The sequence below is a fragment of the Dermacentor albipictus genome, chromosome 9 (genome assembly GCF_038994185.2).
Source record: "Dermacentor albipictus isolate Rhodes 1998 colony chromosome 9, USDA_Dalb.pri_finalv2, whole genome shotgun sequence".
In the NCBI taxonomy this organism is placed as follows: Eukaryota; Metazoa; Arthropoda; class Arachnida; order Ixodida; family Ixodidae; genus Dermacentor; species Dermacentor albipictus.
Genome location: NC_091829.1, coordinates 52,948,081 through 52,975,741, shown reverse-complemented (window position 1 = coordinate 52,975,741; position 27,661 = coordinate 52,948,081). Strand labels below are relative to the sequence as shown.

At 49.7% G+C, this 27,661-nt stretch overlaps 2 protein-coding genes across 4 annotated transcripts in view; one reads left to right on the top strand and one right to left on the bottom strand.

Moving 5' to 3' along the window:
- The window catches only part of LOC135918290 (uncharacterized), a 343,130-nt gene that overhangs the window by 157,976 nt on the left and 157,493 nt on the right, over positions 1 to 27,661 (bottom strand). The window lies entirely within an intron of this gene.
- LOC135918289 (uncharacterized) overlaps positions 16,924 to 27,661 on the top strand; it is a 54,905-nt gene continuing 44,167 nt past the window's right edge. For all 3 annotated transcript variants that reach the window (XM_065451949.2, XM_070525712.1, XM_070525711.1), the window contains exons 1-2: positions 16,924 to 17,125; positions 23,490 to 23,587. In XM_065451949.2, the coding sequence (XP_065308021.1) occupies positions 17,033 to 17,125; positions 23,490 to 23,587 (191 nt within the window). In that variant the 5' untranslated portion in view covers positions 16,924 to 17,032. The remainder of the gene's footprint in view (positions 17,126 to 23,489; positions 23,588 to 27,661) is intronic.

The window sequence follows — 27,661 nt, the reverse complement described above, 5'->3', positions numbered from 1 at the left end:
TGTCTCAGTTTGCTAAAAACACGCTTGAAAAAATATAATTACGTACAGCCGCCAACTTGCGACGCTCAGTTCAGCACTACCGCGCCCCGCGAGTTCTGCTCGCATGACTAGGGACAAGCGTCTACAACACGCGCTAAGAAACTCCTCCGCAGTGCCTAGGCAGAGTCATATATTCAAGCAAAAGCCCCCAGATTTCCTCTCTTACACCCGCTCTTACTCGCGCATGCGCAATCGTCCGGCGTCTCCGCAAGCGCCACGCCCCGCTGCACCCAACAGCAATTGTAAATACGCCGCTACCTGGCGCCGTAGGAAAAGGCTAGGAAAAGGCAGCGCTCGCCGTGCTCATGACACTTGCGCCTTCCCCTGTCAAGTGGTTTTTGTACGAAAATAATGAAGCACAAAGACACCAATTCGCAACCACTAATAGCTTGCTTTCCTTACCCACATCGATCAAGGACGGCCCTTCCACTCGAACAGTCGGCGCAGCCAAACAGACAGACAGGGTCGGCGTAGTCCCTTCCTCTGAACTGGTCCGAGCAGAGGCCGAAGCAGTTATACATCTGCGCTCGTCAGCCCCGTCAGGACTCCCCATTTAGCATAATCTCGCCCTATGTCACATCTAAAGATGCACAAAATACCGCGGGGTCATGAATAAAGCACACTTAAAAGCGAAGCCTAGGTTTAGAGTACGCAGAAGCGACAAAAAATTCTGCCCTAGTAGGCAAAGGTTGAAAAGTGAAGCCAGAGTAAGTCGTCAAACAAGTAACCAGAACTTCTTGTAATTCAAAACGGAAAGGGTGACTACGTATTTTTTTTCTACTTCGGCTGTGTTCAGGAACATCTTAAGGGGGTAATGTAATAACAAAACCTGACAACCGGAATGCTCTCCTGCCTAACCATTTTGTGCAGCAACTATTTGTATACCTTGCAAATTCTATTAATTCAAAACATTCAAATAAATTGCAAGTCTTCTACTCGTGGAAAAAGTGTAGAGCAGCCGCTAACATATACTGAAGCACAATTTCCGTCTGAACATCAGCCAGCATCAATCGGCCAAGAAGCTTTAGTTTCTTACAACATGGCAGAAAAATGCGCCGCGCCTAAACAAAAAAAGATATTCAATTGAAAACAAGTGCGGAAGATCTTTCGGTGCGTCCTATAGCTCCTGTGATAAGAACAGCACTTGGTTCTTCATAACGACCGCATCAAAAGCTTGCTTACCTCTCGTCCGCTGGGAAACGGAAAAATTTCTCCCTGGCGTTGAACCCCGAGTTGCCACACCACACAGCCGCGCAGCATGCTTTGTATGCTTTCCTCAGTTCTTGCGACACTTTCGGGACATTCGCAGGCATAGAATGTTTTAAACTTCAAAGCATGCCAAAAAACGTTCTTATGCATAAAAAACGGAGAAAATGGAAGTCGATGCCCAAGCGATAATAGCGAAAGCGCCGCCCTTTGGCGCACCAAATAAAGCGACCAAACAAACATATAGGATGCAGAGAGAGAGAGAGAGAGAGAGAAACTTTAGTTGATTCTTTCAAGGATTTAGCGTCGAGGTCTCCATCGTCTTCTTTGGCGCCTGCGACTTCGAGCGTCTTCCGGCAAGGGTGGGCCCCTATTCCAGGGCTCCACTGAGCCTAGCTACCTCCCTAACGTGCTGCACTAAGGTCCTTTCGGCCGCGAGCTCGCAGCTGGTTAGCCGACTCTCCCATTGCTCCGCACACGGGTTACCGTGTTTGGGGAATGATTGATTGTGTTTACATTCCCATGTGACATCATAGAGTGTGGGTGTGGCCCCGCACCATGGGCAGGTGTCACTGTATTGTGTTGGGGACATTTCGTTTAGGATGTATAAATTTGGGAAGTAGTTCGTCTGCAATTTGCGCCAACTCGTTGCTTCCTCCTTCGTTAGAGCTTTGTGCGGTGGGGGATATTTGGCTTTCGTCCCTCTGTGTAAGTTTAGGATTTCTGTGTATCCTCCTTCACAAGCGTGGGAGTGATACTCCGGGGCGTGCGACTGCTCTGCTCGGAACGTGGTCTCTCGAGCTAGGCCCTCTGCCCTTTCGTTACCGTCAATGACTGCGTGGGCCGGAATCCAGATTAACTTGTGCGTAACGCTGCTCTCGGCAAAGTTGGCTCCGCCAAGAATTCTGAGGGCGGCTTTGCTAATCCTGCCCCTTGTGTAATTTCTGAATGCTTCCTTCGAGTCTGTTAAGATGTTTAGAGGCCTGCCTGTCCTATATCCTTCTACTGCCGCCAGCGCCACGGCAATTTCTTCGGCCTCGGCTGTGCCGGCTGCCTTTGCCGTCACACATGTGATCAGATTCCCGTCGCCGTCCACCACCACCGCCGTGGCCGTGCGCTTCCCTTCTCGCGGGTACGTGGCAGCATCCGTGTATACCATGTTTTCTAGTCGCGCTAGTGTCTTTTTCACGTATTCAGCTCGCGCCTGCCTTCTGGTCTCGTGGAGATTCGGGTCCATGTTCTTAGGTACTGCCCTAACGCTTATTGTTTTTCTTAGGCAGTCGGGCTCGTCTGCGTATCTACCCACGCGTCTGCTCGTGTCCCGTCCCAGCCTAGTCAGGTGCGCTCTCGCTGCAGGGGTGCTTTTGAGTCTCGCTTTTTGCGTTTGGAGCAGGACTTCCGCCAGTTCGCTGAAAGTGTTGCTGATGCCCAGTTGGCGCAGTTTTTCGATTGACGTGTTTTTTGGCAGATAGAGAGTCGTCTCGTAGGCTTCCCTGAGTATCGTGTCCGCCTGTTCCCTCTCTCCTTTGGTCATCACGTGGTACGGTAGCGAGTAGATGACTCGGCTGACCACCAGGCTGCCAACGAGTTTGAGTCTGTCTTCCTCTTTCACGCCGTATCTTTTTTGGGAGACCCCGTTGATCCTCCGGCCCACCTGCTCCGTCGCTTTGCTCAGCAGGCTGATGGTGTGGCTGCATTTTCTGCTGCCCTGTAGCCACATGCCCAGGATTCTGATCATGTTCTTTTTCGGGATGTTTTGACCGTCAAGCGTTACTTCCAGTGTTGCTTGGGTGGGGTGTCTACCTACCTCAGTAGTTCGGATTTTTCTGTGGGGCATACCAGTCCCCTCTCTCTGGTGTACTTTTCGACACAGCGCGCAGCCTCTTGTAGCTTCTCTTGTTTTTCTCCCTGTAAACCTTGGATGACCCAAAGCGTGACGTCGTCCGCGTGCATGGCGTGTTGGATGCCCTGGATCTCGCCGAGTCGTTTTGCCAGGCCGATCATCGCCACATTAAATAGCACGGACGATATCACGGAGCCTTGGGCTGTGCCTTTACACGGTGTGGAGAAGGTGTCGCTTCTCAACTCCCCCGGCCCTACCATTGCCGTTTTGTCGGTTAGGAAGTCATTGACGTAGTCGTGTCGCCGAAAATGAATAGAGCCAGAAACACATTTTATTTCGAGACATAGTTGCATCGCTTCACTTTATTGTAATGTAGGTTGAAATGATTGAACCACATATGCAAAAGGTATTGAATTTTTCATTGGCTACCAGTGTCGTGGCGACGCTTTATTGCCAGTACTGAAACTAGCCCCACTGTCCACTCAATTGTCTGACGTTGACCACGAAAGCAGGCGAATGGATTAAAAAAGAAGGTACTGGTCTCTATAGTAGGTACAGAAGATCCGCTGTTTTTTATTGCGATAGCCATTTAATGGACACCCAAGGCGCATTTCTGCTGTCGCCGTCAACGTGAGGTGCCATGTAAAGTCAAAGTGCGATAAAATCTTCGCGGCGCGCCATATGCAGTATGTGCGAGTGAAAGCTTGCGAGGGTGAGCCGGCAATGGCAGCTCGATTTCGCGCACGCAGTCTAGGAAAGCGGGGAAGAAGCGTGGAGACTTCCGTCGCGTGGTAGGCGCTAGGGGTGTCCAGGTGTCCAGGTACTCCAGGTGTCCCGGGCCACCCGGAGTAGAACGCCCCTCCCTCCCCTCCCCCTGGAGCCTTGCGCGCGACGGAAGACGGCACGCAATCTAGGAAAGCGGGGAAGAAGCCTGCCGTGTTCCTTCGCGCGCGAAGGTTGAGGGGGAGTGGAGGGGGCGTTTTATTGAGGGGGGGACCGGGCGGCGGCACGCATCCGCCTGGGGTACCCTATCTTAAAGGGGAACTGCGAAGGGGACAGAGTACAGCCGCGAGCTGTGTTTTCACTGCTTAGTTCGCGTTGACGCGAGAAACAGCACGAAGGCCGATTCGCTCGCTGCTGCAGCCGCGCTTCCTCACTCCAGCGTTTTGTCAGCGACATTGCGCGGTCCTCGAGGGATTCGTTTTCGTGTTTGCTTTGCGCGCGTAACACCATGCTTGTTAGTTTAGTTAGTACGCCTATGTTTACAAGTTTCTACGGCCGAAAAAGCTACTATGCTTAGTTCGTACAGATGTCCACTAATTTGTTATCGCAATCTGCGCTTCGCCTTTCGGATAAAACGCGCCCCTTTCAGCGGAGAAGTTTAAGCAACCGTAATTTTTGATCGGGAAACACATGCCGGGAGAAGGAACATGCCTCGCATTGTTCACAGGCGCGATTATGCAGATTTCACGCTTGTTTTGTGCTGTTTTATTGAAATGAATACTGAGCTGTGTGTTGTATGCCTAATTCCAAAGGAGATATGGACTTTCATTTTTGTTGACGGATACGAAAAATTCCTACCAATTAGAGGCTAACAGCGTCGCTGTAAAGAAAAAAAAACTATTGAAATCATTGAGAGTTCTGTGCTAATACTCTGATAGATATGATGAGCTTGCAACGCGGTACTAGAAGAAAGACCAGCCATTAAGTATTCTTCAGAAAACAGTGAGAGTATTCTTCAGAAAATAGTGACCGAAATTGAAGTGGAATATGCAAGGGAAGGAATACCGCGGTTGAAGAAAACGCCGAATCAAGCCTAGTGTAAGGAAGAAGAGGTGCGCCGTGCAGAGCTCCGCAGCCGGATCGCCAATGCTACTGAAGTGGGGCTCGGGCTAGACGCTGTTCCTGGTGTGACTGGCTAAGCCTACGCTGTTGCGTCTTCTTGTCCGCGCCCATCGTGCTGTCCACAGCCATGTCGGACTTCTTTGCCATAATGGGTGGAGGTGCTGGGTACGCTTCAATCGTGGTCACCGAGGTATTCCCAGGGAATGTTTTTTTCCATTCTCGTTCCAGCGGTGCTTTCAGGGCCACTATGCTGGTGTGCTTATGGGGGCGGGCCTACTCTTCAAGAATAGCCCACACACAAAAGTTCACATGGTTTCGGTCAGGGTCGTTCCTCAGTCACTCTCCAGCTGAAATTAAGTCGTGCATGAGAGCGCAACACACTGCTGTGGCGTCGATTTTCTGTTCGTTTTGTGCTGAAGCGCTGTCCTGCTACGAATTCCGAGATTACTCGTAACAGTGGGACTGCGGCGATGGCTGGCTGATGACACTCTAGAATATGCTTATGTGTATGTGGGTGCCGATCTTCGAACCCTGTGTCACAAAAACAACATGAATGCAGCCAGTGGTGGTTTTGTGAGCTCCAGCAATGACCGATGCAGCGTGGGAGCTTCCAAAATGTATCCATCTGGTTGTACCAGCAGCAAGGTTTGACGTCGAAGCAGAAAGAAAAAGAAGTGCGCCGTGCAAAGCTCCGCAGCCGGATCGAAAATGCTACTGAAGTGGGGCTCGGGCTAGACGCTGTTCCTGGTGTGACTTGCTAAGCCTACTCTGTTGCGTCGTCTAGTCCGCGTCCATCGTGCCGTCCACAGCCGTGCCGGACTTTTTTTGCCATAATTGGTGGAGGTTTGCTGGGTCTCTTGTCATCCTGGAATTGCGCAGCCGGACTCTCCCTGCCATCATGACCTCCGGAAGCGCCACGAGCTTACCACCACCTGCTCCCTAGTCCTCCGTATGCCCCGGCACACTCCGTCAGCGGGACCCTCCCATCTTCTGCGGCACTGACGACCACGACGTTGATGACTGGCTCTCATGATACGAACGCGTCAGTCTGAACAACAAATGGGATGACATCACGAAACTGACCACCGTTGGTTTTAACCTCACCGGAATTGTCCACTTGTGGTTTCGGAACCACGAAAGTGAAGTACCAAGCCGAACGGTGTTCAAGACAAAGTTCAGCGAGCTTCGTGCCAAACAGTGCCTGCAGTCGCGGTCTCAGCAGCTTGGTGAGACCTTTACCAGCTACATCTAAGATGTCATCGATCTCTGTAAACGCGTCGATGCATCCATGACTGAGGGCAATAAGATCAAGCATATAATGAAGGGTATCGATGAGGACACATTTCAGATGCTCATTTCAAAGAGCCCCTCTACTGTTGCACAAGTTATTGAACTATGCCAAAGCTATGACGAGCTCCGCCATCAACGCATCCTCACTCGCCGTCCTGTTCGCCATCACGTATCGTTGTCCGGCTTGACCTCCCGTATTCAAGATTCCACCCTCCTCTCGCAGATCAAGGCTTTCGTCCGGAAAGAAGTATTTCGCCAGCTCTCCTTCCTCTCCAACCCGCCGGATTCCAGTTCGTCTCTTAGTCCGACCCTACGACATGTTATAGAAGAGCAAGTGTCCGATGTCCTTCCTCTGGAACGGGCGCCTCGACTCACCGCCCCATTGACTTACTCCTACACCGTCGCACGACCACGACCGCCGACCTTTCGGGCTCCGCCTCCGATGCCTAGACCTGTTTTTACTCCCACTCCGCCACAACCTCCAGCCCATCGAGTAATTAATCCTTGGCGCACACCGGACAATCGGCCCATCTGCTATTCATGCGGTATTCCCGCACACGTTGCACGCCTGTGCCGCCGCCGTCCACTTCATCCACTTGACGACCCGCGCACAGCCGCGTACGACCATCCTTTGTCTTACGCTCCAGACCGCGATTTACCCCTTCCCCGCCCAAGCCTTCACCCAGTTTCCGACCACAGTTCTCCTTCTCCTCGTCGTCGCTCGCTCTCCCCGATGCGTTGACGTCCCTGTACCGCTCACACGGAAAACTAAGTGGCGCAGTTCCCGAGGCAAGAACTGCGTCATCGTCACAACGCTCAAGCCCTCTTCTTTCGCCGCCCAACGATATTGATGTCGCTATTGAAGGTGTCTCTGTGCTTGCCCTCATTGACACAGGTGCCGCCATATCTGTAATTGCCGAAAAACGCTCAATTCGAAAAGTCACGACGCCTTTTTTCGGCCCTTTACTCCACACAGCCACAGCACAGCGCGTCCAGCTGGTGGCTGCGTGCACCGCCAGACTTGAAATTCAAGGAGTACTCTACACAGTCGAGTTCGCCGATCTACCTCACTGTTCCCACGATATTATTTTAGGTTGGGTTAGGTTTTAGGTTGGGACTATTTTAGGTTGGGACTCTCCCGTCACCAAGCTGTCATTGACTGCTCCCGTGCAGAAGTCGCTTTCTCTTCGCTTGGCAATGCCATATCTGATGACGTTTGGCTTTCCTGCACCAAGTTGTCCCTCACTGACGACATCCATATACCTCCGCACGCATCCGTTGTGGCACCTGTATCCTGTTCTGTTGCCTCCGACTCTACCGTACTCTTCACGCCTTCGACTGCTTTCGTTCGCCGCCACCTCTCACAACTCCCAACTGCGCTGCTTAGCCTTCAAGCTTGTGCTACTCACCTTCCTATACACAACCACTTCCCATTCTCGATTGCGTTGCTTCGCGGTGAATCTCTCGGCACTGTGGAGCCGCGGTGAATCTCTTGGCACTGTGGAGCCTTACGACACCATTACCACGTCGGAACTTCCTGTTGGATCGTCAGAGGTCAACACCCTCTGCTGTAGTTCCGCACCTGCCGCATCGCCTGAAGACGTTTTCAGCTACGTCATCGACAACGCCTTAAGCCCCACGCAAAGCCATGACGTTCTCCGTCTCCTCGAGAAGTTTCGCCCTGCTTTTGGGCCGAACGACGACTGTATGTCACCATATTGACACTGGTTCTCACTCACCGCTACGGCAGCGACCCTACCGCGTCTCGTCGACAGAAAGACGCGTCATTGATGAGCAAGTAGGTGACATGCTAAAGCGTGGTGTCATTGAACCGTCTGACAGCCCATGGGCATCGCCAGTTGTTTTAGTTAAAAAGAAGGATGGCTCGATCCGCTCTTGCATGGATTACCGCCGCCTAAACAATATAACCCGAAAGGATGTATATCCATTGCCGCGGATCGACGACGCCCTCGACAGCTTACAAGGTGCAGAGTTCATTTCCTCCCTCGATCTACGCTCTGGTTATTGGCACGTGCCTATGGCTGCAGAAAATAAGCCTAAAACTGCTTTCATCACATCAGATGGCTTATACGAATTTCGTGTAATGTCATTGGGACTTTGCAGCGCGCCCGCAACTTTTCGGTGGATGATGGACACGACGATTCTTCGAGGCCTCAAATGGAACACGTGCTTGTGTTATTTGGATGATGTAGTAGTGTTCGCACCAGATTTTCCTACCCACCTTAATCGCTTGGAGCAGGTTTTACGCTGTCTCAGTGACGCTGGCCACCAGCTAAATCTGAAAAAATGTCACTTTGGGGCACGCAAGCTGACAATTCTCGGACATGTCGTGTCGAAGGACGGCGTTCTCCCTGATGCCGCTAAGTTCCGTGCTGTTAAAGAATTTCCGAAGCCAACGTCTCTAAAAGACTTCCGCAGTTTCATCGGCCTCTGCTCGTACTTTCGCCGCTTTATTCGAAATTTCGCTTTGATTTGGCACTTCTGACAGAACTTATTCGGGGAGACCCCAATCTTTCCGCGTGGTCCCCGACTTGCGATGATGCCTTCGCAACTCTGCGTCGCCTGTTCACAATACCACCGATACTGCGCCATTTCGATCCTACTGCTCCCACGGAAATCCATACGGATGCTAGCGGTGTTGGTCTTGGCGCTGTGCTCGCCCAGCGAAAGCCAGGCTGCCAAGAATATGTTGTTGCATACGCGAGCCGCACTCTGACGAAAGCTGAAGCGAACTATTCTGTAACGGAAAAAGAATGTCTCGCGATCATCTGGGCAATCACAAAATTTCGCCCATAACTGTACGGCTGGTCCTTAGATGTCGTTACCGATCACCACGCCCTTTGCTAGTTGTCTCTCAAGGATCCCTGCGGCCGCCTAGCCCGGTGGGCACTGAGGCTCCAAGAGTACGATATCCGGGTTGTCTACCGCTCAGGCAAGAAGCACGCCGATGCCGATGCTCTTTCGCGCTCGCCTGTCCACGCCGACAGTGTCAGTGTGTCCGTCCTAGACGACCGACTTCCATTCACTGCTGTCGACATGGCTTTGGAGCAGCGCAAGGACTCCTGGGTTTCATCTTTGATAGATTACATCTCTTATTCACCTACACGCCCACCATTCCGAGCGTTACGCCGACAAGCTTCGCACTTCGCCATCCGCCACGGAATTGTCTATCACCGTAACTACAGTTCCGACGGCCGCAAATGGCTGCTTGTAATACCTCGGCAGTTCCGCAGTAATGTATGCGCCACTTTCCACGCCGACCCTCAGTGCGCACACGCTGGTCTCTTCAAGACCTACACCAGACTACGCCATAGATTTTATTGGCGTGGTATGTACACATTTGTGCAAAAGTACACTAGCTCTTGCACAGAATGTCAACGCCGGAAGCCTGATCTTGCCGCCCTTCTGGACCAATGCAACCTTTGCCGTGCCCTTCGCGACCCTTTGACCAGGTTGGGATAGACCTGTGCGGGCCTCTGCCATACAGAGCTGCTTGCAATCGCTGGGTCATTGTAGCTCTAGACTATCTCACGACGTATGCAGCAACGGTCGCTCTGCCAGCCGCGACGGCTCGTGACGTCGCCTCCTTCCTCCTTCAACGCTTCGTTCTACGTCACGGCGCTCCCCACGAACTCCTGAGCGACCGTGGCCGCGTCTTTCTCGCCGATGTCATTCAAGAACTTGTCGCTGAATGCCGAATTATTCATCTCTGTACCACCGCATATCACCCGCAAACAAACGGATTGACAGAATGCTTTAACCGAACTCTTGGCGACATGCTTTCGATGTATCTCGCCTCTAGCCACACCAACTGGGACCCCATCCTTCCCTATGTCACGTACGCCTACAATACGGCACCCCAGACAACGACGGGTTTTTCTCCCTTCTTTCTTCTATATGGCCGAGAACCATCACTTCCCCTTGACGCTATTCTTCGTTACCGTCCCGACTTATCAGAGGGTACACCTGTTTCCGAAGCCGCCCGGCATGCAGACAATTGTCGGCAGCTAGCTCGCTCCCTTACAACGCGAGAACAAGCCCTACAGAAATTTCGTCATGAAATTTCTGAAATTTCCCCGCCAGTTTTCGCCTGACGCTCTCATTTGGTTGTGAGTACCTCCTACTTCGACACCAGGTGCCTCCTCTAAGTTTGTATCCCTATACCATGGGCCCTACCGGGTTCTACAGCAAACTTCTCCGATGAACTACGTCATCGAACTTCTCACGCCCACAATGGACCTGCGTCGCCGAGGCCGCGAAACTGTGCACGTAGATCGGCTCAAGCCGTATCACGAGCCCTTCGTCCTCACGACGCCCTAGGCCTCCTGTGCGGCTCCGTCTTCAGCGAGGGGGGAAATTGTAAGGAAGAAGTGCGCCGGTGCAGAGCTCCGCAGCCGGATCGCCAGTGCTCCTGTAGTGGGGCTCGGGCTAGACGCTGTTCCTGGTGTGACTGGCTAAGCCTACGCTGTTGCGTCTTCTTGTCTGCGTCCATCGTGCCATCCACAGCCGTGTCGGACTTCTTTGCCATACTAGCAATATAGTATGGGACCGAACCTAGAGGTTCACGACATTGAACTAACAACAAATGAGAAGTTGCTGGCAGGAGTAAAAGCTCTGTGTCTGACACACTGGGGCTGCAGGACATTACTTACTCTGACAGTAACAGCATTCGCAGGTTGCTCTCTCGCCCCAATCCGTACCACCCATCATGATTACTTTTGCCACTCGCAAGTTGAAAGAGCAATGGAAGTCAAAGGCGAAGCTATGGAGCAAGACAGTAGGGGGCAATATTTTTTTGAAAACTTAACACCGCTAGATAGGAAGCTTCCCAAATAAACAAGGATGCAGTAGCCAGCATCGTTGTCCTAAGCAGAGAACGAGAGCATTTTTGAAGTAATCGCGTTTCAATTTCGCAACTTCAGGCTGAGCACCGTGTATCTTATTCAATTGAATGTACGTCTCCAGTGGCCGCTAGGTAGGATATTTGTGAGCTTGAAGAAGGTATAAGAATGAAGTGCTTCGGTGATGGCTTTTGGATGTATACGCGGATCTGAGGCATTTGAGGTGAATATAAATTTGGATGAAGGTGTTTCTAGCGCCACAACCATCTCCAGTTTTGCCAGCATGTGAGCCTTACAACTTATAGTTGGCGAGCACGGTGCCGTCAACAGGTATTTCTATAAAAAAAGGGTAATGAAGAAGCGGTCATTGTGCTTCAAAGCACAATGATCAAGTGCGTACATGAGCTTCCGAGAAACATGAGATGTCCGAGGAAAGTTATAGGCTGCTAAAGAAAACAATACTTAATATCAAGGAAAGCAGAACCACTGTGATCCTGTACTCCGTACTTTCTGTGCGTGTACAAGAAAACTGATTCAAAAAGCGCTAAGGACACGCTAACGTCGAGCATTGTTCCATCGCAATCTATGATGTTCCGATGGGATCAGTCCACATAGCCCCACGGTATAGCTACGAATGCATATTTAGTCGTTGCATAAAAAAACATTTATTAATGCACATATAGTCCTTGCATAAAACAGAAATTTTCATTTCGCCTGAACATGGCCCGTAACAAACCACGTTACATGAAGAAGTGCGGAGAGATACATTTGTTTTTTGACCACGCTGTTTGTTCGGCACACATTGATTGCCTCTCGACCATAAGGCAAAGTTATATCACTGCTCTCTCGAACAAATTTGCACAATCGTAGCTAGCAGATATGCTTCTGAGTCAGTGTGTGCACATGCTTAGAGCAGCACGTTGAAGCAATAACAACGGGGTGAAAATAGATATTCGCGGTAACGATTAGGTTCAGCTGGCTCAGTAAGATTTTTTTGGGGGTATGATCTACAATTTATCGTGGGCGAGGAGGGTAGTACAGAGAGAGAGCGAGAGAACAACTTTAGTGAAAATGCCTGCAGAGTCGGTAAGGCTCCCTCCACGCAGGGAGGACAAGCTTTTGCAGCGATGCGGCCACTACGTCAGTCTCGTGCATTGTGCTCCTCGAGGTCTTGCTTCCTCGCTACTTCCGCGGGTCCGAGAGGGCCGCCGCCCCCTTCCTGGGTGTGCTGCCCCCCTTCTCCTCGGTTTCGCGCGGTCGCTGCCTTTCTAGAGCTGCCGAGACCTGCAGGACGGCCTTGAGTTGTGTCTCTGTCATAGCTCCTCGTTACTGCCTCTAGCTGCGGCGGGATCATCGTCTTTTCGCCGGCTTCTCGCGGATTTATGCTACAGTCCCAAAGGATGTGAGCCGCGGTGGCTCTCTCCTTCGCGCACAAACTACACATGTCACTCGAGTACATGCTCGGACACACGTGCTTAGCTAGCACCGGGGTGAGCAGGGACCCCGTCTGTAATTGCCTGTATACCACTTCCTCCTTCCGGGTAAGCCCCGGGTGAGGTGGCGGCATAGTCTTTCTGTTAAGTCTGTACCACTTCACTATTTCGTTGAAGGTGGTCATCTTGTCCTTGGCACTGCACCGCGACCAACACTCCGAGTCCGCCGTGCTTGCAGCTGCGCGGTTGGTTAGTTCTCGCGCGGCCGAGTTGGCCATCTCGTTGTGCTTCATGTTCCCGCGTTCCAACACGTCACTGCCCATGTGGGCCGGAAACCACTTGATCACCACAGCACTTTTGCGTGCGATGTCTTCGGCCTTGCGCAGTATGCGCACAGCCTCACTACATACCCTACCCTTGGCGTAGTTCTTCACTGCCATTCTGGAGTCACACAACACTGTAGTGCATCCGGGGTCAGAGACGGCCAAGGCGATGGCCGCCTCCTCCGCTCGGTGCGCCTCTCGAGTCCGGACGCTCGAAGCGGTCTTCGTTGCACCCGTCGATGCCCCTACAGCCACCACCGCGTATGCGTCGCTGCTCCCTCGATACTTCGCCGCGCCCATGTAGATGGCGCCTTCTTCTCTGGGGTGGAGGTCCACGAGACCCCTGGCCCTCGCCAACCTCCGCTCCTTGTTGTGCTCCTGGTTCACATTTCTCGGGATCGGGCAGACCCTGAGCTTTCTGGTGATGCTATCCGGTATACGTGCGTCTTTCTGCTGCTTGCCTTCCCTCGGCTCGAGGCTCGAGGCCAAATCTCGCAGTATCTGTCTTCCGGTTCTCGTTTCAGAGAGACGCTCGTGTTGCGCCGTTCTCTGTGCTTCGGTTATTTCGTCCAGCGTGTTGTGGACTCCCAGAGCCATGAATTTTACGGTGCTCGTGCTCCCGAGGAGACCGAGTGCCGCCTTATACGCCTTGGCTATGGTGGCGTCTATCTTGTTACGTTCACTCGGCCTCCAGTTGTGGAAGGCGGCCACGTACGTTATGTGGCTAGTTGCGAAGGACTGAGCGAGCCTAGTGAGGCTCTCCTCCTTCCTCCCCGCTCTTCTGTTGGGCACCCTCTTGATGAGTCGCATTGCCGCGGCCGCTTTGCCCGCGAGCTTGTTGACCCCTTTTACCATTGACTCGGTTTCGCTGGATGAGCAGCCCGAGCACTCGAATCTTCTCGACCCCCGGTATTACTTGTCCTCCCGCTGTCTTAACCGTGATCTTCGGGCGCTCGTACTTGACTTCCATATCCTTTATTTTCCTGCCCACTCCTGTCGGTGGAATCACCAGCAGTTATGATTTGGTTGGAGAGCGAATGAGTCCAGACCCGTCCAGCTGCTCCTCGATGGCGTTGACCGCTTCTTGCACCGTTGTCACGATGTGTGCGACGCTTCCTTCCGGTACTCATAGCGTAACGTCGTTGGCATAGATGGTGTGCCGGACTCCAACTACTCTTTCTAGCCGGTTGGCCACCCTGATCATCACGAGGGTGAAGAGTAGCGGGGAAATCACCGAGCCATGCGGAGTTCCGACGCTGCCCAGCTTCTTCTCTTTGAGCTGCAGGTCTCCCGCGCAGATTTCGTTGGTCCGTTCTCTCAGGAAGTCTTTGATGTACTGGTGTGCCCTTCTGCCCATGTTTAGCCTGGATACTTGGGCCAGGATAGCCGAGTGCCTCACTTTATCGAAGGCGCTCTGCAAGTCCAGCCCGAGTATGGACCTGTTGTCCTTGGTGCCCGTCGTATCGTCGATGATCTCGTTCTTCAGTAAGATCACGCGTCTTGCGTCCCGAGCTTCTTCCGAAACCCGATGATGGAATTTGGGTAACGCTTTGATTCTTCCAGGTAACGCTGCCACCTGTTCATGAGAACGTACTCGAGGACCTTTCCCACAAACGAAGTGAGCGAGATCGGCCTGAGGTTCTCTATGTTGGGTGGTTTGCCAGGCTTGGGGATGGGGATCGTCTTGGCTGCTTTCCATGGCTTGGGCAGCTTTTCTTCTTGCCAGCACTTGTTGTAGAAGTTCGGGAGCGTTTCGATGGCCGCTTCGTTGAGGATCTTGAGCACTCTGTTGGTCACTCGATCGCGACCTGCGGCGGACCTGCCATTGAGATTCTGCAGGGCAACTCTGACTTCCCACGTCTGGATGTCTCGATCTGGCGTCTCGTTCTCGTTGCCTTGGTAATACGGTGTCTTTCCGTGGGGGTGGTCGGTAGGTACTTGGCGTCCAAGCGCTCCTTGACCTCGTCTTCCACGTGTTTGCAGATTGCCTTGTGTAGGATCCTTGCCAGGTTTTTGTGTCGGTGGGTCTTGGTCTTGGTTTCGTCAAGGAGGTGCCGCAGCATGTTCCACGTCTTGCCCTTGTGCAAATGTCCGTCGGCTTCGTTGCAGGCCTCGTTCTACTGTTGGGTGCATGTCATCCTGTAGTGGACCTCTATCTGCCTGTTGAGCTCGGCAATCTTCTTCCTTTCACTTCGGTTGGTTCGTCGCTTCTGCAACCTCGCCTTTATGGGCTGCTTGGCTTCTATCAAGTGGGCCAGCCGACCGTCCATCTTGTGTATCTGTTCGTCCGTCTCCAGCTCTTTGATGGCTCCTTCCGTCGTCTCAAAGACGTTGGGCGCCCATTGCTCGATGTCCATAATGTCCAGTTGCACCGCGGGTAGCGCCTTTCGAAAGGCGTCCCAGACCGTAATGTGATGCTTCCTTATGCCGCTGTTGCCTTGGCCTTCGAGCGGTACGACGACCTCCACGATGTAGAAATCGCTGCCCAGCTCTTGGCCCGAGTTTCTCCATCTTGCTTCTCTCGATCCTTCGTCTCTCGATCCACATCTCGATCCACCAACGGAGGATCAAGAGGCTAGTACAAAGATAAATATAGAAGTTTTACCCGGCCAGCCTCACTGGCAACACAACATCACAAGAAAATCCGAATATGGCATTCATGTGGGACCTGCGCAGACGCCTTTCCTCGAGCAGTGGTTGCTTCTGGCATTGCAAGGCGGCACGTTTAAAACACCACAGCGTACCTTGTACGCTGTCAGCATGCTCACGTGACCATAAAAGGCGCAATTGACGCATTCAAACCCAAACGTCGTGGACATGCAACGCGAAAACACTTCCAGAAACCTGGGCCGACATGAATCGTCTGTCAGCTTCGGCGTCGTACGTAACTGTTTTCCCGCGATTTCAAGCACCGCCATTGCACTCAACCCTTCGTTATCGCCGAAGTGATAACAGGGAACACACACGAAGCTGAGAGACAGTGACCGTCAGGCAAGCCTAAAACATCTTTTGGAAGGCAGCAGGCAAAGAAATTACAATTCAAATAAACTGCGGCCCTTGAAGCAGTTCACATAGGTGAAAGCCGTAGGCAGTGACGCTAGTCGCCGCCACCGCAAAGAGCCTCTGGGGAAGTGGCCACGCGACCAACCGTGTCCGGCGGGCCTGAGCTAATATGCTACCCGGGCAGGCGGTGTGCCATCTCTAATGTCAGGCGGTGAGGGGTGCTTTTTAAAACCGCCTGTACTTGGTTTCTACAAAAGAGAAAAAGATTTTATTACGTAACAAGATCACACCACGTGGCTTTTATCATACGGCAGGTAGCGACCACAGTAAAATTTTGAAATTTTGCTATACTGCCACATATATGGGAGTAAACATTCAGGGATGGACAGTTTTGGGGCGAAAAACCCACGAAAATTTTCAAACAGGCAAATTTTTGTTTACAGTGTAGATCGTGTGGTGCGCGTAATAAGTTTCCGTGTCTTGCTGATGGCCGGGAAGGCACGTGATCGCTTTGCTAAAACGCAATGCGCAAGAGAAACAGTAATACAACGTTTAATTATCCGCTTTAGGAGACCATTCTTTCGAACAGAGTCTATAATGTGCGTTTATCTGCAAAATTTGTTCTATTTTCCCGCTGTGATGGCCGGTCAGAGAGCGGTTTCTCGATAAATGAAGAAATCATAGGAAAAAAGTAAACAAGAAAGAAAGAAAGACAGATGATCTTGGAAGTTCAACACTTTGCACCATAGATTAAAATGGAGACATTATAGTTTAATAATACTGATAATTAGTGCCATACTATTATCATGGGTTCTAATGCGCAAAGACGAGAAGTGACATCATTATGGCCATGAACGATCAGTAAACTTGGCGCTCGAAGTACGGCAGAAAGATCGAGCTATTCGCAGCTACAAAAGTTATGGCAGCGTCAAGTACCATGAGTTAGCGTAAATTGATGAGGCTGCCGCACAGGTAACCTTGCACAATGCTCTGAACAAACCTACGGGGCTCGAGAAGCTATGCCCATTAATCCAAACTGAAAAATCGCCCCATTGTGTGCTGTTGCCAAGGGAGCGCAAGCGCTGCTTTCAGAACCCTCCCAGAACAGCCAGCGTAGCTTACTCAGCCCCGAACGCTCCTTGGTAGTTTTTCAACTCGCGCACTGTTCTATATTAAACCGAAGTAGACATGGCTAAGTTCAAGCTCAACGACATGCCGCAGGAGTATTTGCAATATATGCTCGACATCATGCACAAGGAAGGACACCACTATTTCTATCACGTAAGCTGTACAGATGCTTACTTCTCCCTTATTCCGTCTGTCATTTTCCCTTACCCCCTCCCCCCCGTGCAGGGTAGCAAACCGGAATCTCATCCAGTTAACATCACTTCCTTTCCCATCGCGTTTACCTCTCCCTCTCTCTCTCTCTACGAACAGGCATGAAGGAAAATTGAGGAGGCGAACGATAACAGCGATGCGCTGTACGTTAAAGAAAGTGTTAAATGGAAAGCAAGGTTCATTGCAGAAGAACCTAAGGTATACGATCCTATAGCACACACTGGGAAGCGGACACGTAAAAGTTTATTAGATAGTTAAACCCTCGATCGATTATAGTGCCAGAGTAAACACCCAAAGGACTGGAATGCATCTAGGTGCTGCAATAGCTATAGGGCCGAAGGAGCCGGTTAAGTAGGTCTGTTAAGCTTGAAGCAGTATATGCGCGTTTACTTATGTTACTGTGGTATTGGAGGGGACGCTTCCTTTAATGGCGTTTAAGGGATTTATTTTTAATATCTGTAAGTAAAAAGGAGTAGCCGGCGCCAATCAAAGGCTACAGCATCTGCTAAGCATCATATAATTATATAAGCGGAAGCTCGGTGATGTGATCGCTCATCTGCTGTTCAAGTGGATATTTCAGTTGAAAAACACTGAAGGTGCATTAAATGTGGTCGATCTTCTAAGTGCTAAGTGGTAGGCAAGTTAGTTTGATGCGCCAAATGGCACTTGTGTAGCACTTCGAGGTATGTGTGAAGCTCAGAAGCATGTGCTCGGAAAGCATGTTTCCAGACAAATGTAACGGAACGCCAGAAGTTGCCTTCTTTGCGTGTGTGATGGACGCGTAAGGTATCTCACTGTATGGCGATTCTTAATAAGTCGAACGACGTGGACGTCGTCTTAACGCAGGCCCTTCTAAAAGATCCCGTGGAAAACAGAAAAAAATTATGCAGATGCAACATACATGTTGAAATCCATCTGAAACGCAATCTTCATGAAGCGCTTTCAAGGCCAGCTTCAAAGATAAATCTACGTACTGTAGATATAGAGGATTATTCGTGCAAAGCTTTAGGTTTGAAATACAAGCGGTTGCGTCGCGAACTCCTCGAAAATGTAGACCTTCTTCGTACGAAACTGAAACAACAGGACCAAAGGAAAAAAAAAGCGCCCATTTCTGCACGCCGTCAAAGCATCATCTCGGTAGGCCCCGAGATGATGCTTCATCTCGGTGGCCCCCGAGGTGAAGCATCATCTCGGGGGCCACCACTTGCTACGGCCCGCGGCGCGCTGAAAGAATCTCGGAGGCAACGTGCTGGGATTCTCATCGTATCCGCTAACTACCATGTGCACGCATCTTCCCCTTAGATGTTGTTCGGAGGTTACTGTTAAAGGAAAATTGAACAATTATAGGCTCTCCGGAATGGCTAAGATTGCCTAAGCGGTGTTTACCACTGATTTGTTACCGATTAGCCAAGAAGCGACATTCTGGTGCAGCTGCATCCTTTAGTGCAATGCCGTAAACCCAAATGCCATGGGCCCATTTGTTTCCATCGTCAATGTATGCAGCGCACAATCTCAAGCAACGCTTAGGTTGAGCACCCCGCCATTGTCACGAATGTGTCCCACTCAAGAGATCAAATAGAATTCGCAGACCCATCTAAACTGCTCAACAAGGCGAAGGCAAGGGATATTCAAAATTATAACGTGAGAAAGGCTGATGGAGCCGTAAAAAATGGACGCAGCATGAAATCAGTGAGAAGAAAACTTGGCCTTGGACAAGCCAAGATGTAAGAACTGAAAGATAAGCAGGGTAATATCATCAGTAATTGAAAGGCTGTGGTAAAGGCCGTGGCAGTATTCTATACTGACCTGTAGAGTAGCCAGAGGAGCCACGCTACCTTCATTCGAACAATCAGTGAACAATATAGAGAAGCTAATTCTATACCTAACGCTAAAGTTAGAAGGGCCTCCCAAGATATCACACGGGGAAGAGCGGCAATAATGATGGAATAACAGTCAATTTAATGAAAGATGCACATATAACGCTTTAAAAGCTTGCGGACCATTGTACACAATGTCTCACGACTTCAAATGCTCCCGAGAACTGGAAGGACGCCAACATTATACTAATCCACAAAGTGGGAGATATTAACGAATTAAAAAGTTTTTATAGATCCATTAGCTCAATTTCAGTAGTGCAAAATATATTCACCAAGATAGTTTACAAAAGAATAAGGGCAGCGCTTGGCTTCAGTCAACCAAGAGAACAGGCTGGGTTCAGGAAGGGATGCTCTACAATGGATCACATCCATGTCATCAATCAGGTAATCGAAAAATCTGCACAGTACAATCAACATCTCTATATAGCTTTCACAGATTATGAAACATTTCATTCGGTAGATATCAGCACTCCTAGAGACACTAGGTAATCAAGGGGTACTCAAGGCATACATGAATACATTGGGAAATACTTAAAGATTGCACAGATAGGTTGGTTATCGACAAGAAGACTAGAAAGATACGTATAAAGAAAGGGGTCAAGCAAGGAGACATATTCTCTCTAATGCTACTCTCTGCATGCTTGGAAGAAGTATCCAAGTAGTAAAGCACTGAAGAGGGCTAGTTTGTGGACGCTCACGATTATAGTGCGGTTAATGTTACTCTGACGATTTTAGGTACGCAGGTATCTCCACGCCCCGACCTTCATTTGAAATCGTCAGTGTAACGCTAAGCGCAACATAATCATGAAGAAGTATTGAAGCTAATAAACTGGGAAGGCTTAGGAGTGAGGATCAACGGCGAATATTTCAGCAGCCTTCGGTTTGCAGATGACATTATCCTGTTCAGCAACACTGGGGACGAATTACAACGAATACTTGAGGACCCTAACAGAGAAAGTCCAAGAGTGGTGTGGAAAAGTGTGTTCTCTTTTATATGCAGAAGACAAATATAATGAACAATCACCTCAAAAGGGAAGAAGAGCACAAGATGGCCAGTCAGCCTTTACACTGGTGGGCAACATTGTGAAGCTATGAAGGGAGAGCTGTGGGCGCGTGGCTGCTGCACTTGTGTTACCGCGGCAAGTAGTCCGGCAGCGTTGACAGTGAGTTGGTTGCTCGGTGCAGACGCTGAATAGACGCAGCATCCAGTTGCGACAGTTTCGCGTTTATAAAATAAAAGATGTAAAATATCGCAATTAGTAAGCGCATTCTTGTGCGGCTTTGATGCGCGGAAACGTATTGTTGAACGAAAAAAAAAGAGGCGGTCACAAAATACAATACCTGCCAGAAAACAGGCTGAACTACAGGGTAGTGATTGAAATTACAAAAAAATTCCTTCTTTTTCAACCAGGTATGGTCACGCTTTCCCTGTGTCCATTTGTTATCTGGCGTGGCGGGGTCTCTATAGCGTGGATGCCATCGGAGACCCTGTAAACCTCCATCGAGCCGATCTTGCGAACAACGGGCGTGGGCAAGGCGCAACTAATGCAGCATTTATTGTGTCCAAATAAATCCTGCTAATAAATAAACAAAGTTAGCTTTACAAATAAATAAAGAAGCTTCCCCGCTTTACAGCGCGAAAGATCTCTCAATTAGGCGGCAAAACCGCTAGACAGGCAGCATTGGTCAGTGCGTGTTGGCACGCATCTCCACCTAAATTACTACACAGCTTTAGTACTGCGCCATGACGATGCGTACGCAGCACGCAAGCGCTTTGTGGAACGTAGGAACGCGTGTTCCGTCAGGGCTTTTAGTACTGCGAAATTCCTACGTACGTAAGCGGGCGAGTGTTGCTAGACGCTGGGCGCGTGGGAACGCGTTGGCCGCGTCCACCCATACGCCCAACCATCGGTCGAACTATCGACGCTGTTGATTTCGCCAAGGTTATGTTGCATGTGGGCTCGTTCACGTAACGCCGAACTATATTTAGGTCTTTAAGAGACTAATCTTATTACTGTCAATACAGGAATCATATCGAGAAAAATAAGAGCCGAGTCCTCGCTTTCTGACGCTGGCACGGTCATTTGCAATGAAGTGCGCCAACAGGAGGTCGACACTTTCGCGCGAACAGCGTACACTGAATACTTTCTCAAAAACAAAGTTCATAGTTTTTTGCTATGAATTCCCACCGTGCTGGATCCGGAAATGGCTTCGGTGCGTTCACTTTTCGCAGCAAAGCCAAATCGTAGGCCATTCAAAAGTACAGCCTTCCCTTGGTCGCCTTCAACGCCTACATTTTGCGAAACTTGTCGTGACTGAGGGAAGGACAGCGCAACGATGGAGCGAAAACAACAAGGCTTCATTTAGGCATCAACTTAACAGCGGTGGACGAACTGCCCGGTTCTACCTCACAGGAATGAAAGCGCGCGCCAGCTTGAATGCCGGAGCTTTTCATCATCATCATCATCATCAACATCATCAGCCTCAGCCTGATTACGTCCACTGCAGGGCGAAGGCCTCTCCTATACTTCTCTAACTACCCCGGTCATGTACTAATTGTGGCCATGTTGTCCCTGCAAACTTCTTAATCTCATCCGCCCACCTAACTTTCTGGCACCCTCTGCTACGTTTCCCTTCCCTTGGAATCCAGACTGTAACCTTTAATGACCATCGGTTATCTTCCCTCCTCATTACATGTCCAGCCCATGCCCATTTCTTTTTCTTGATTTCAACTATGATATAAGTAACTCGCGTTTGTTCCCTCACCCAGTCTGCTCTTTTCTCATCGCTTAACGTTACACCTATCGTTCTTCTTTCCATAGCTCGTTGAGTCGTCCTCAATTTAAGTGGAACCCTTTTCGTAAGCCTCCAGGTTTCTGCCCCGTACGTGAGTACTGTTAAGACACAGCTGTTATATACTTTTCTCTTCAGCGATAATGGCAACCTGCTGTTTATCATCTGAGAATGGCTGCCAAATGCACCCCATCCCATTCTTATCCTTCCGATTATTTCAGTCTCATCATCCGGATCGGCAGTCACTACCTGTCCTAAGTAGATGTATTCCCTTACCACTTCCAGTGCCTCACTACCTATCGTAAACTGCTGTTCTCTTCCGAGAGTGTTAAACATTATTTCAGTTTTCTGCAGATTAATTTTTAGACCACCCCTTCGGCTTTGCCTCTCCAGGTGAGCGAGTATGCGTTGCAGTTGGTCCCCTGAGTTACTTAGCAAGGCACTATCATCAGCGATTCGCAAGTTACCAAGGTATTCTCCATTAACTCTTATCCCCAATTCTTCCCAATCAAGGTCTCTGAATACCTCCTGTTAACACCCCGTGAATAGCATTGGAGAGATCGTATCTCCCTGCCTGACGTCTTTCTTTATTGGGATTTTGTTGCTTTCTTTCTGGAGGACTACGGTGGCTGTGGAGCCGTTATGGATATCGCTCAGTATTTTTACATGCGGCTCGTCTATACCCTGATTCGGCAATGCCTCCATCACTGCTGAGGATTCGACTGAATCCAACGCTTTCTCGTAATCAATGAAAGCTGTATATAACGGTTGGTTATATTCCGCACGTTTCTCTATCACCTGATTGATAGGGTGAATATGTTCTATTGTTGAGTAGCCTTTACGGAATCCTGCCTGGTCCTTTGGTTGACGGAAGTCTAAGGTGTTCCTGACTCTATTTCCAATTACTTTAGTAAATACTTTGTAGGCAACGGACAGTAAGCTGATCGGTCTATAATTTTTCATGTCTTTGGCGTCCCCTTTCTTATGAATTAGGATTATGTATTGTGTTCATATAGGAGCTTGTGGCCAAGTACTGCTCCAGGGTGGCCAAAATGCTCTGGTGAGGGAGTGCACCGGTTCTGGTCACCGGGATTAGGCCAGACTCCAGGCCTGTTTATGCAATTTTAGCAACGGATGGATTTTTTTTGTATCTGGTGAAAATTTGCGCGGCACCGGGATTCGAACCACGGACCTCTTGCACGTGAGGCGGGTGTTCTACCTCTACGCCACCGCTGCACCGGAGCTGCTAAGCACAACCAAAGACAGAGTGATAACGCGTGCGCCGCTACCATGGCGCATGCCTAGTTGTGACGCCTTGTCGCCTAGGCGCGCGACATATCAATCTCTTTTGTCTCGTGCACTCCCGAACAAACGAGAACCATGAGAGCAGCACGCATGGTTCCCCACGTACGCACGGAAGCATCGGATGCGTTCGTATACGCAGCTGCCGCGTAGGCCTCACGCACCGTTCGTGTGGCGTTCGGCGCATGCGCACTTTGCAGGACGTAGCGATGTTGCGTACGCAATGCCTTTACGTACGCAACGTACGCTGTACTAAAACTGTCTATTATTACTAGGCATTGCTTCTTTTATTGTGATATGCTTTTGTTCTAATTTATCGTTCCTATTTTGTCCAGGATGACGCGCAATATAGAGACGGGCTGGTGGTGAAAGGGCCAGAAAAGTTGTTCATCGGCTTCACTATTCGCCTTTTCCTCTACAACAAGGACCAATCGTAAGCTCCCGTTAATGTTTCGCACCAGCGGAAGCTCTCGGTGAACCGACGGACCTTTAAAGAAAAGCGAATAGCATTTTTGGTTTTTGCACCTTTTCCCCGATGCCGGCGGGCGGACTGTCTGCTCTGATAGAATAACGAGAGATTAACGAGGCGTAGAGAAGAGGGCTGTCATGGAGGTGGAGCCTTAGGAGAGAATTTGGGTCAACGGGATAGAAGGAATGGTGGCGGTTTCCTGATTGGTCTAAGAGGCGCCGACGTCTCACAAGAGCTTTAACTCTGTGTGTCGGTGATCCAGTGGGCGGCGCTGCTGCGACGACTGGCAGAATAGCAACAGAAATTGGAAATGCGACGCGGGCTCTGCATCAACGGGATGCAACAACGACCGCACAGGAACGGGAAGAAACGATGCCAAAACAATTTTCGGAAATACTTCAGGGGATTCAGAAAGCTGTTCGCTTACTCTGGCAGTCATTATGGATGGCTTCTGCGTAACATTTACTTCGGATGATTCTTTTCTGTTCCAAGTGTTTCAGATACCCTGAAGCCAGATTTGAGGAAAAGTGCTACTTCGTAGGCGAATGAGGCTAAGGGCACGCTGCCCGTGCATGGTTGCTGCGACCATTCCTTTTTTTTTTCTGAGTATGGATATAGTCAGCTAACTCGTTATGTTGAGTACTCTACATAACATGGGAGCGTGCAGCTACGTTGCTCTCGGAGGTCTTTTACATGAGAACAGCACACGTTAAATGTTTCTGGGAGAGTACAAACTACACACAGAGGTCTCCTAAAGACCGTTTCTCTAGCCGTGATCCTTTGCTAGGGAAAGAGTGCATGTCATATTAGGCCGGTCCGTTGGTCATGCAGACGTCGAGGAGGAGAAGGTTAACACAAAGCGACCGCGCCGCCTTGGAGAAATAGAAAACAACTTTATTGAGCAAAACAATGGCTTTGAGATGCTTAGTAGGATGGCTAATTGGACAAGTTGGCAATTGGTAATCGTAAATGTACAACTGGAAGGTCACACGGGGACAAGACGAGTGAAAAGCGCAAGCGCCGAATGCCAACTGAAGTTTTATTATACATGGGCTGAATTTACACTTGTCCTTGTGTCTTGCCTCGCACACGTTTACCCTACATGCTCTAGACTCACGATTTGAGATGCTCGTGGAAAGGAGAAGCAAGTACACCATACTCATTGCGTCAGCGACGAGAGGGACAGACGAACAACATAAGCCGCCATAAGGTATACCGCACCCCGAAATTCCCCGTGATGTCACAGGCAAGTCGCTCGGTCAGAAAAGACACGCGGAATCATGAAGGAATGCCGTATTTGTCAGCCTTTCAGCGTCCACGTTAACTCAGCGCAATTTCGTTCGACGTCCGTACAACAATGATCTCGGCCTCCGCTCTTCAGCGAATGGCTGCGCACGTGCATCCTTGGTCCACAGACTACACTCGAGCGACTGAAATTGTTAAGGGAACAAGAATGCACTGCTTTCAGTATCCGCTTGTGGTCCAAACAACATTAATAGTGTCGCTTGGACACATATGTTGCGCTGATTTCAGGAATAGGCCAGCCAAGTCACCAGCTTTCGTTACACAGCTTCCAAGTTAAGCGCAGTTTTCAAGCGCAGCTCTTGGGCGTCCTTTCCAGCGGCGAGCGTCGGTGTAACCGAGCGAACGAACACAACGAAGGACGGAAGAGCGAACCCGAAGCGCTGCCGGGGACAAAAGATGCGAGGAGAAAAGCGGTAGAGGAGTGTATGATGAAAGCGCGAGGAGAAATGTGCGGCGACGATGCCCACGAGATGGCTCCAGCGTAGCTGGGAGGCCTATCTGTGGCAGCTGGTGTGAAACGAGCCTACGCGTCACCAACGCCTCTCGTGATCTCCAGATTGGCGAGAGCCGGCGCGTTTGCAAAGTGCAGCACGAGACAGATTGCGCGCGCCAGCCAATATGTCGCAAAATGAAAACACGTCTGTCTCTCTGTGTTTGTCTGTAACCGTTTTCCCGCCAGGTTGGCTATGTTCCACTCCGCGTCTGCCGCTTTTCAGTGAACGTGTGCGACGCCAACTTGGGTCACGGGATGTGTTGCCCATTGATGTATGTTCCGCTGGATATCCGCCACTGGATATGTGTCTTAGGCATGGGTCCAAGTATGAACAATTGTTCATTCATGTCCACGGAGACGACGTCCACCAGAACCTAGCAATAAACAGCCTCGCTGTTTCCCGACAAAGGGGGAAGCCTGAGTAGATTTGTAGTCAGGTCGCTCTGCAGACAGACGGCGCCATTGAAATATCTGTTTATTCTTTCACTGCGTGCAGAATTAACGTAGTTGTAAGTCTTTGTAGATATTTCTTTAGATATTGATGTATGTCTCCTGCACTCCTTGGTAACTCGATGCCTATGACTACTGGTATATGCCCTGAATCAAACGTTTGTAATAAATTATGAAAGCCGTATATCGAGGTTTATTGCACTGTGCAGATTTTTCAATTACCTGTTTGATGACATGGTCGTGATCGACCGTAAAATATATCTTCTGGTATCCAGCCCGCTCTCTTGGTTGATTGAAGTCAAGTGTTGCCATGATTCGATTGGGAATTATCTTGGTGAATTTACACAAAATACTGAAAGCGAGCTAGTAGGCCTATAACTGAATTATTTGATGCAGGTCTTCGTATAGATTAGTACGTTGGCATTCTTCCAGCTATCGGCACACTTCCAGGCACTGAGTATAGTCCATGCTACGCGACTTGAGCTGAAAAGCCAGCGGTCCCTTATAGGTAAGGCGCCGCCAGCCTTTCAAGTATATTATCTCCACCATTTTTGATAAGATGGACTGTTATTCCGTCTTGCCGCTTTTCCCCGGTACAAGTAGTGGAAGGCCCTTCTAACTTCATCTCTAATAATGATCTAATAATAATAATATTTGATCCCTGCTTCAAATTAAGTTTGCGTGGCGGCTCTGGGTACTGTACACGTCAGTATCGAATTGCCCCCTCCCCTCTGCTGATTTTACTATATCAACAAGATTGATGATATTACCCTGGTTATTTTTCACTGCATACCTCTGGCATTGTCATATGTGGAGTTTTCCTGGCATGATTTCATGCTGCAGACCTCTCGTATTCCTTGCTAAATGTTTCCCACGTTATAACCTCGAATATCGCTCACTTTCTTCTAGTTTATCAGTTTAGACAGTGCCGTGGATACTATGTATCCTATTGCAAACTTAGACACTTTCAGACTTTGTAGTTGTTTTATTAGGTCCTTTGGTACTTGGCAGAGCTTATTATTTGGTTGCCTCAGAGCCCTACCTCGAACTTGAATTTCGCTAGCTGAAATCAGCCTAGTTAGGGTTACCTCCATTATCTCCATGTTACCTTCATTTTCTTGTTCTGAAGCCGCATAATTGCTAGTGAGGACCTGCCTAAATAAGTCTGGTTTTACTCGTGCGGCGTCTAAGCTGATTTGCATATTCTTGGCTAATTCTGCTCTTTCGTTCTTCTAATTGAGAGCAACCTTACCCCTCCCTTATCTTTGGTCCTGCACTATGCTAGTATCGGCAGAGACCATGAAATCTATTTTATTGCTTGTTTCGGCATTAAAGCTTTTCCAGGTCCTCTTTCTGTTTCTGTGCTTCGTGAAGAAGGTATTTATTATTGGGTGTCAATATATTCCTTTCCGTGAATTATACAAGCACCACTCTTCTAGTGTTCATAAAATCGATGCTGCAATGCCAATTAGTTGCTTGTCTGCAAGCCTTCATCGCTCCCCCCCCCCCTACACACACTTTTACATCGTAATCGTCCATGACCATGGATATTGAGTTTGCACCTTTTGCAATAGTAATTCAACATCTTCATAAAACTGTTCTATTTCTTCATCATCATGAATGGAGTTTGGAGCGTCTGCTAGTGTCACCATGATTCCAAATCCCCTATTTACCTTTAGTACAATGGCAGCTACCCTGTCGTTAGGGCTGTAGAATTTAACAAAGTTGCATGATATATCATTAGGAATTAGAAATCCTACCCTGTATTCTCTCTTATCTAGAAGACATCA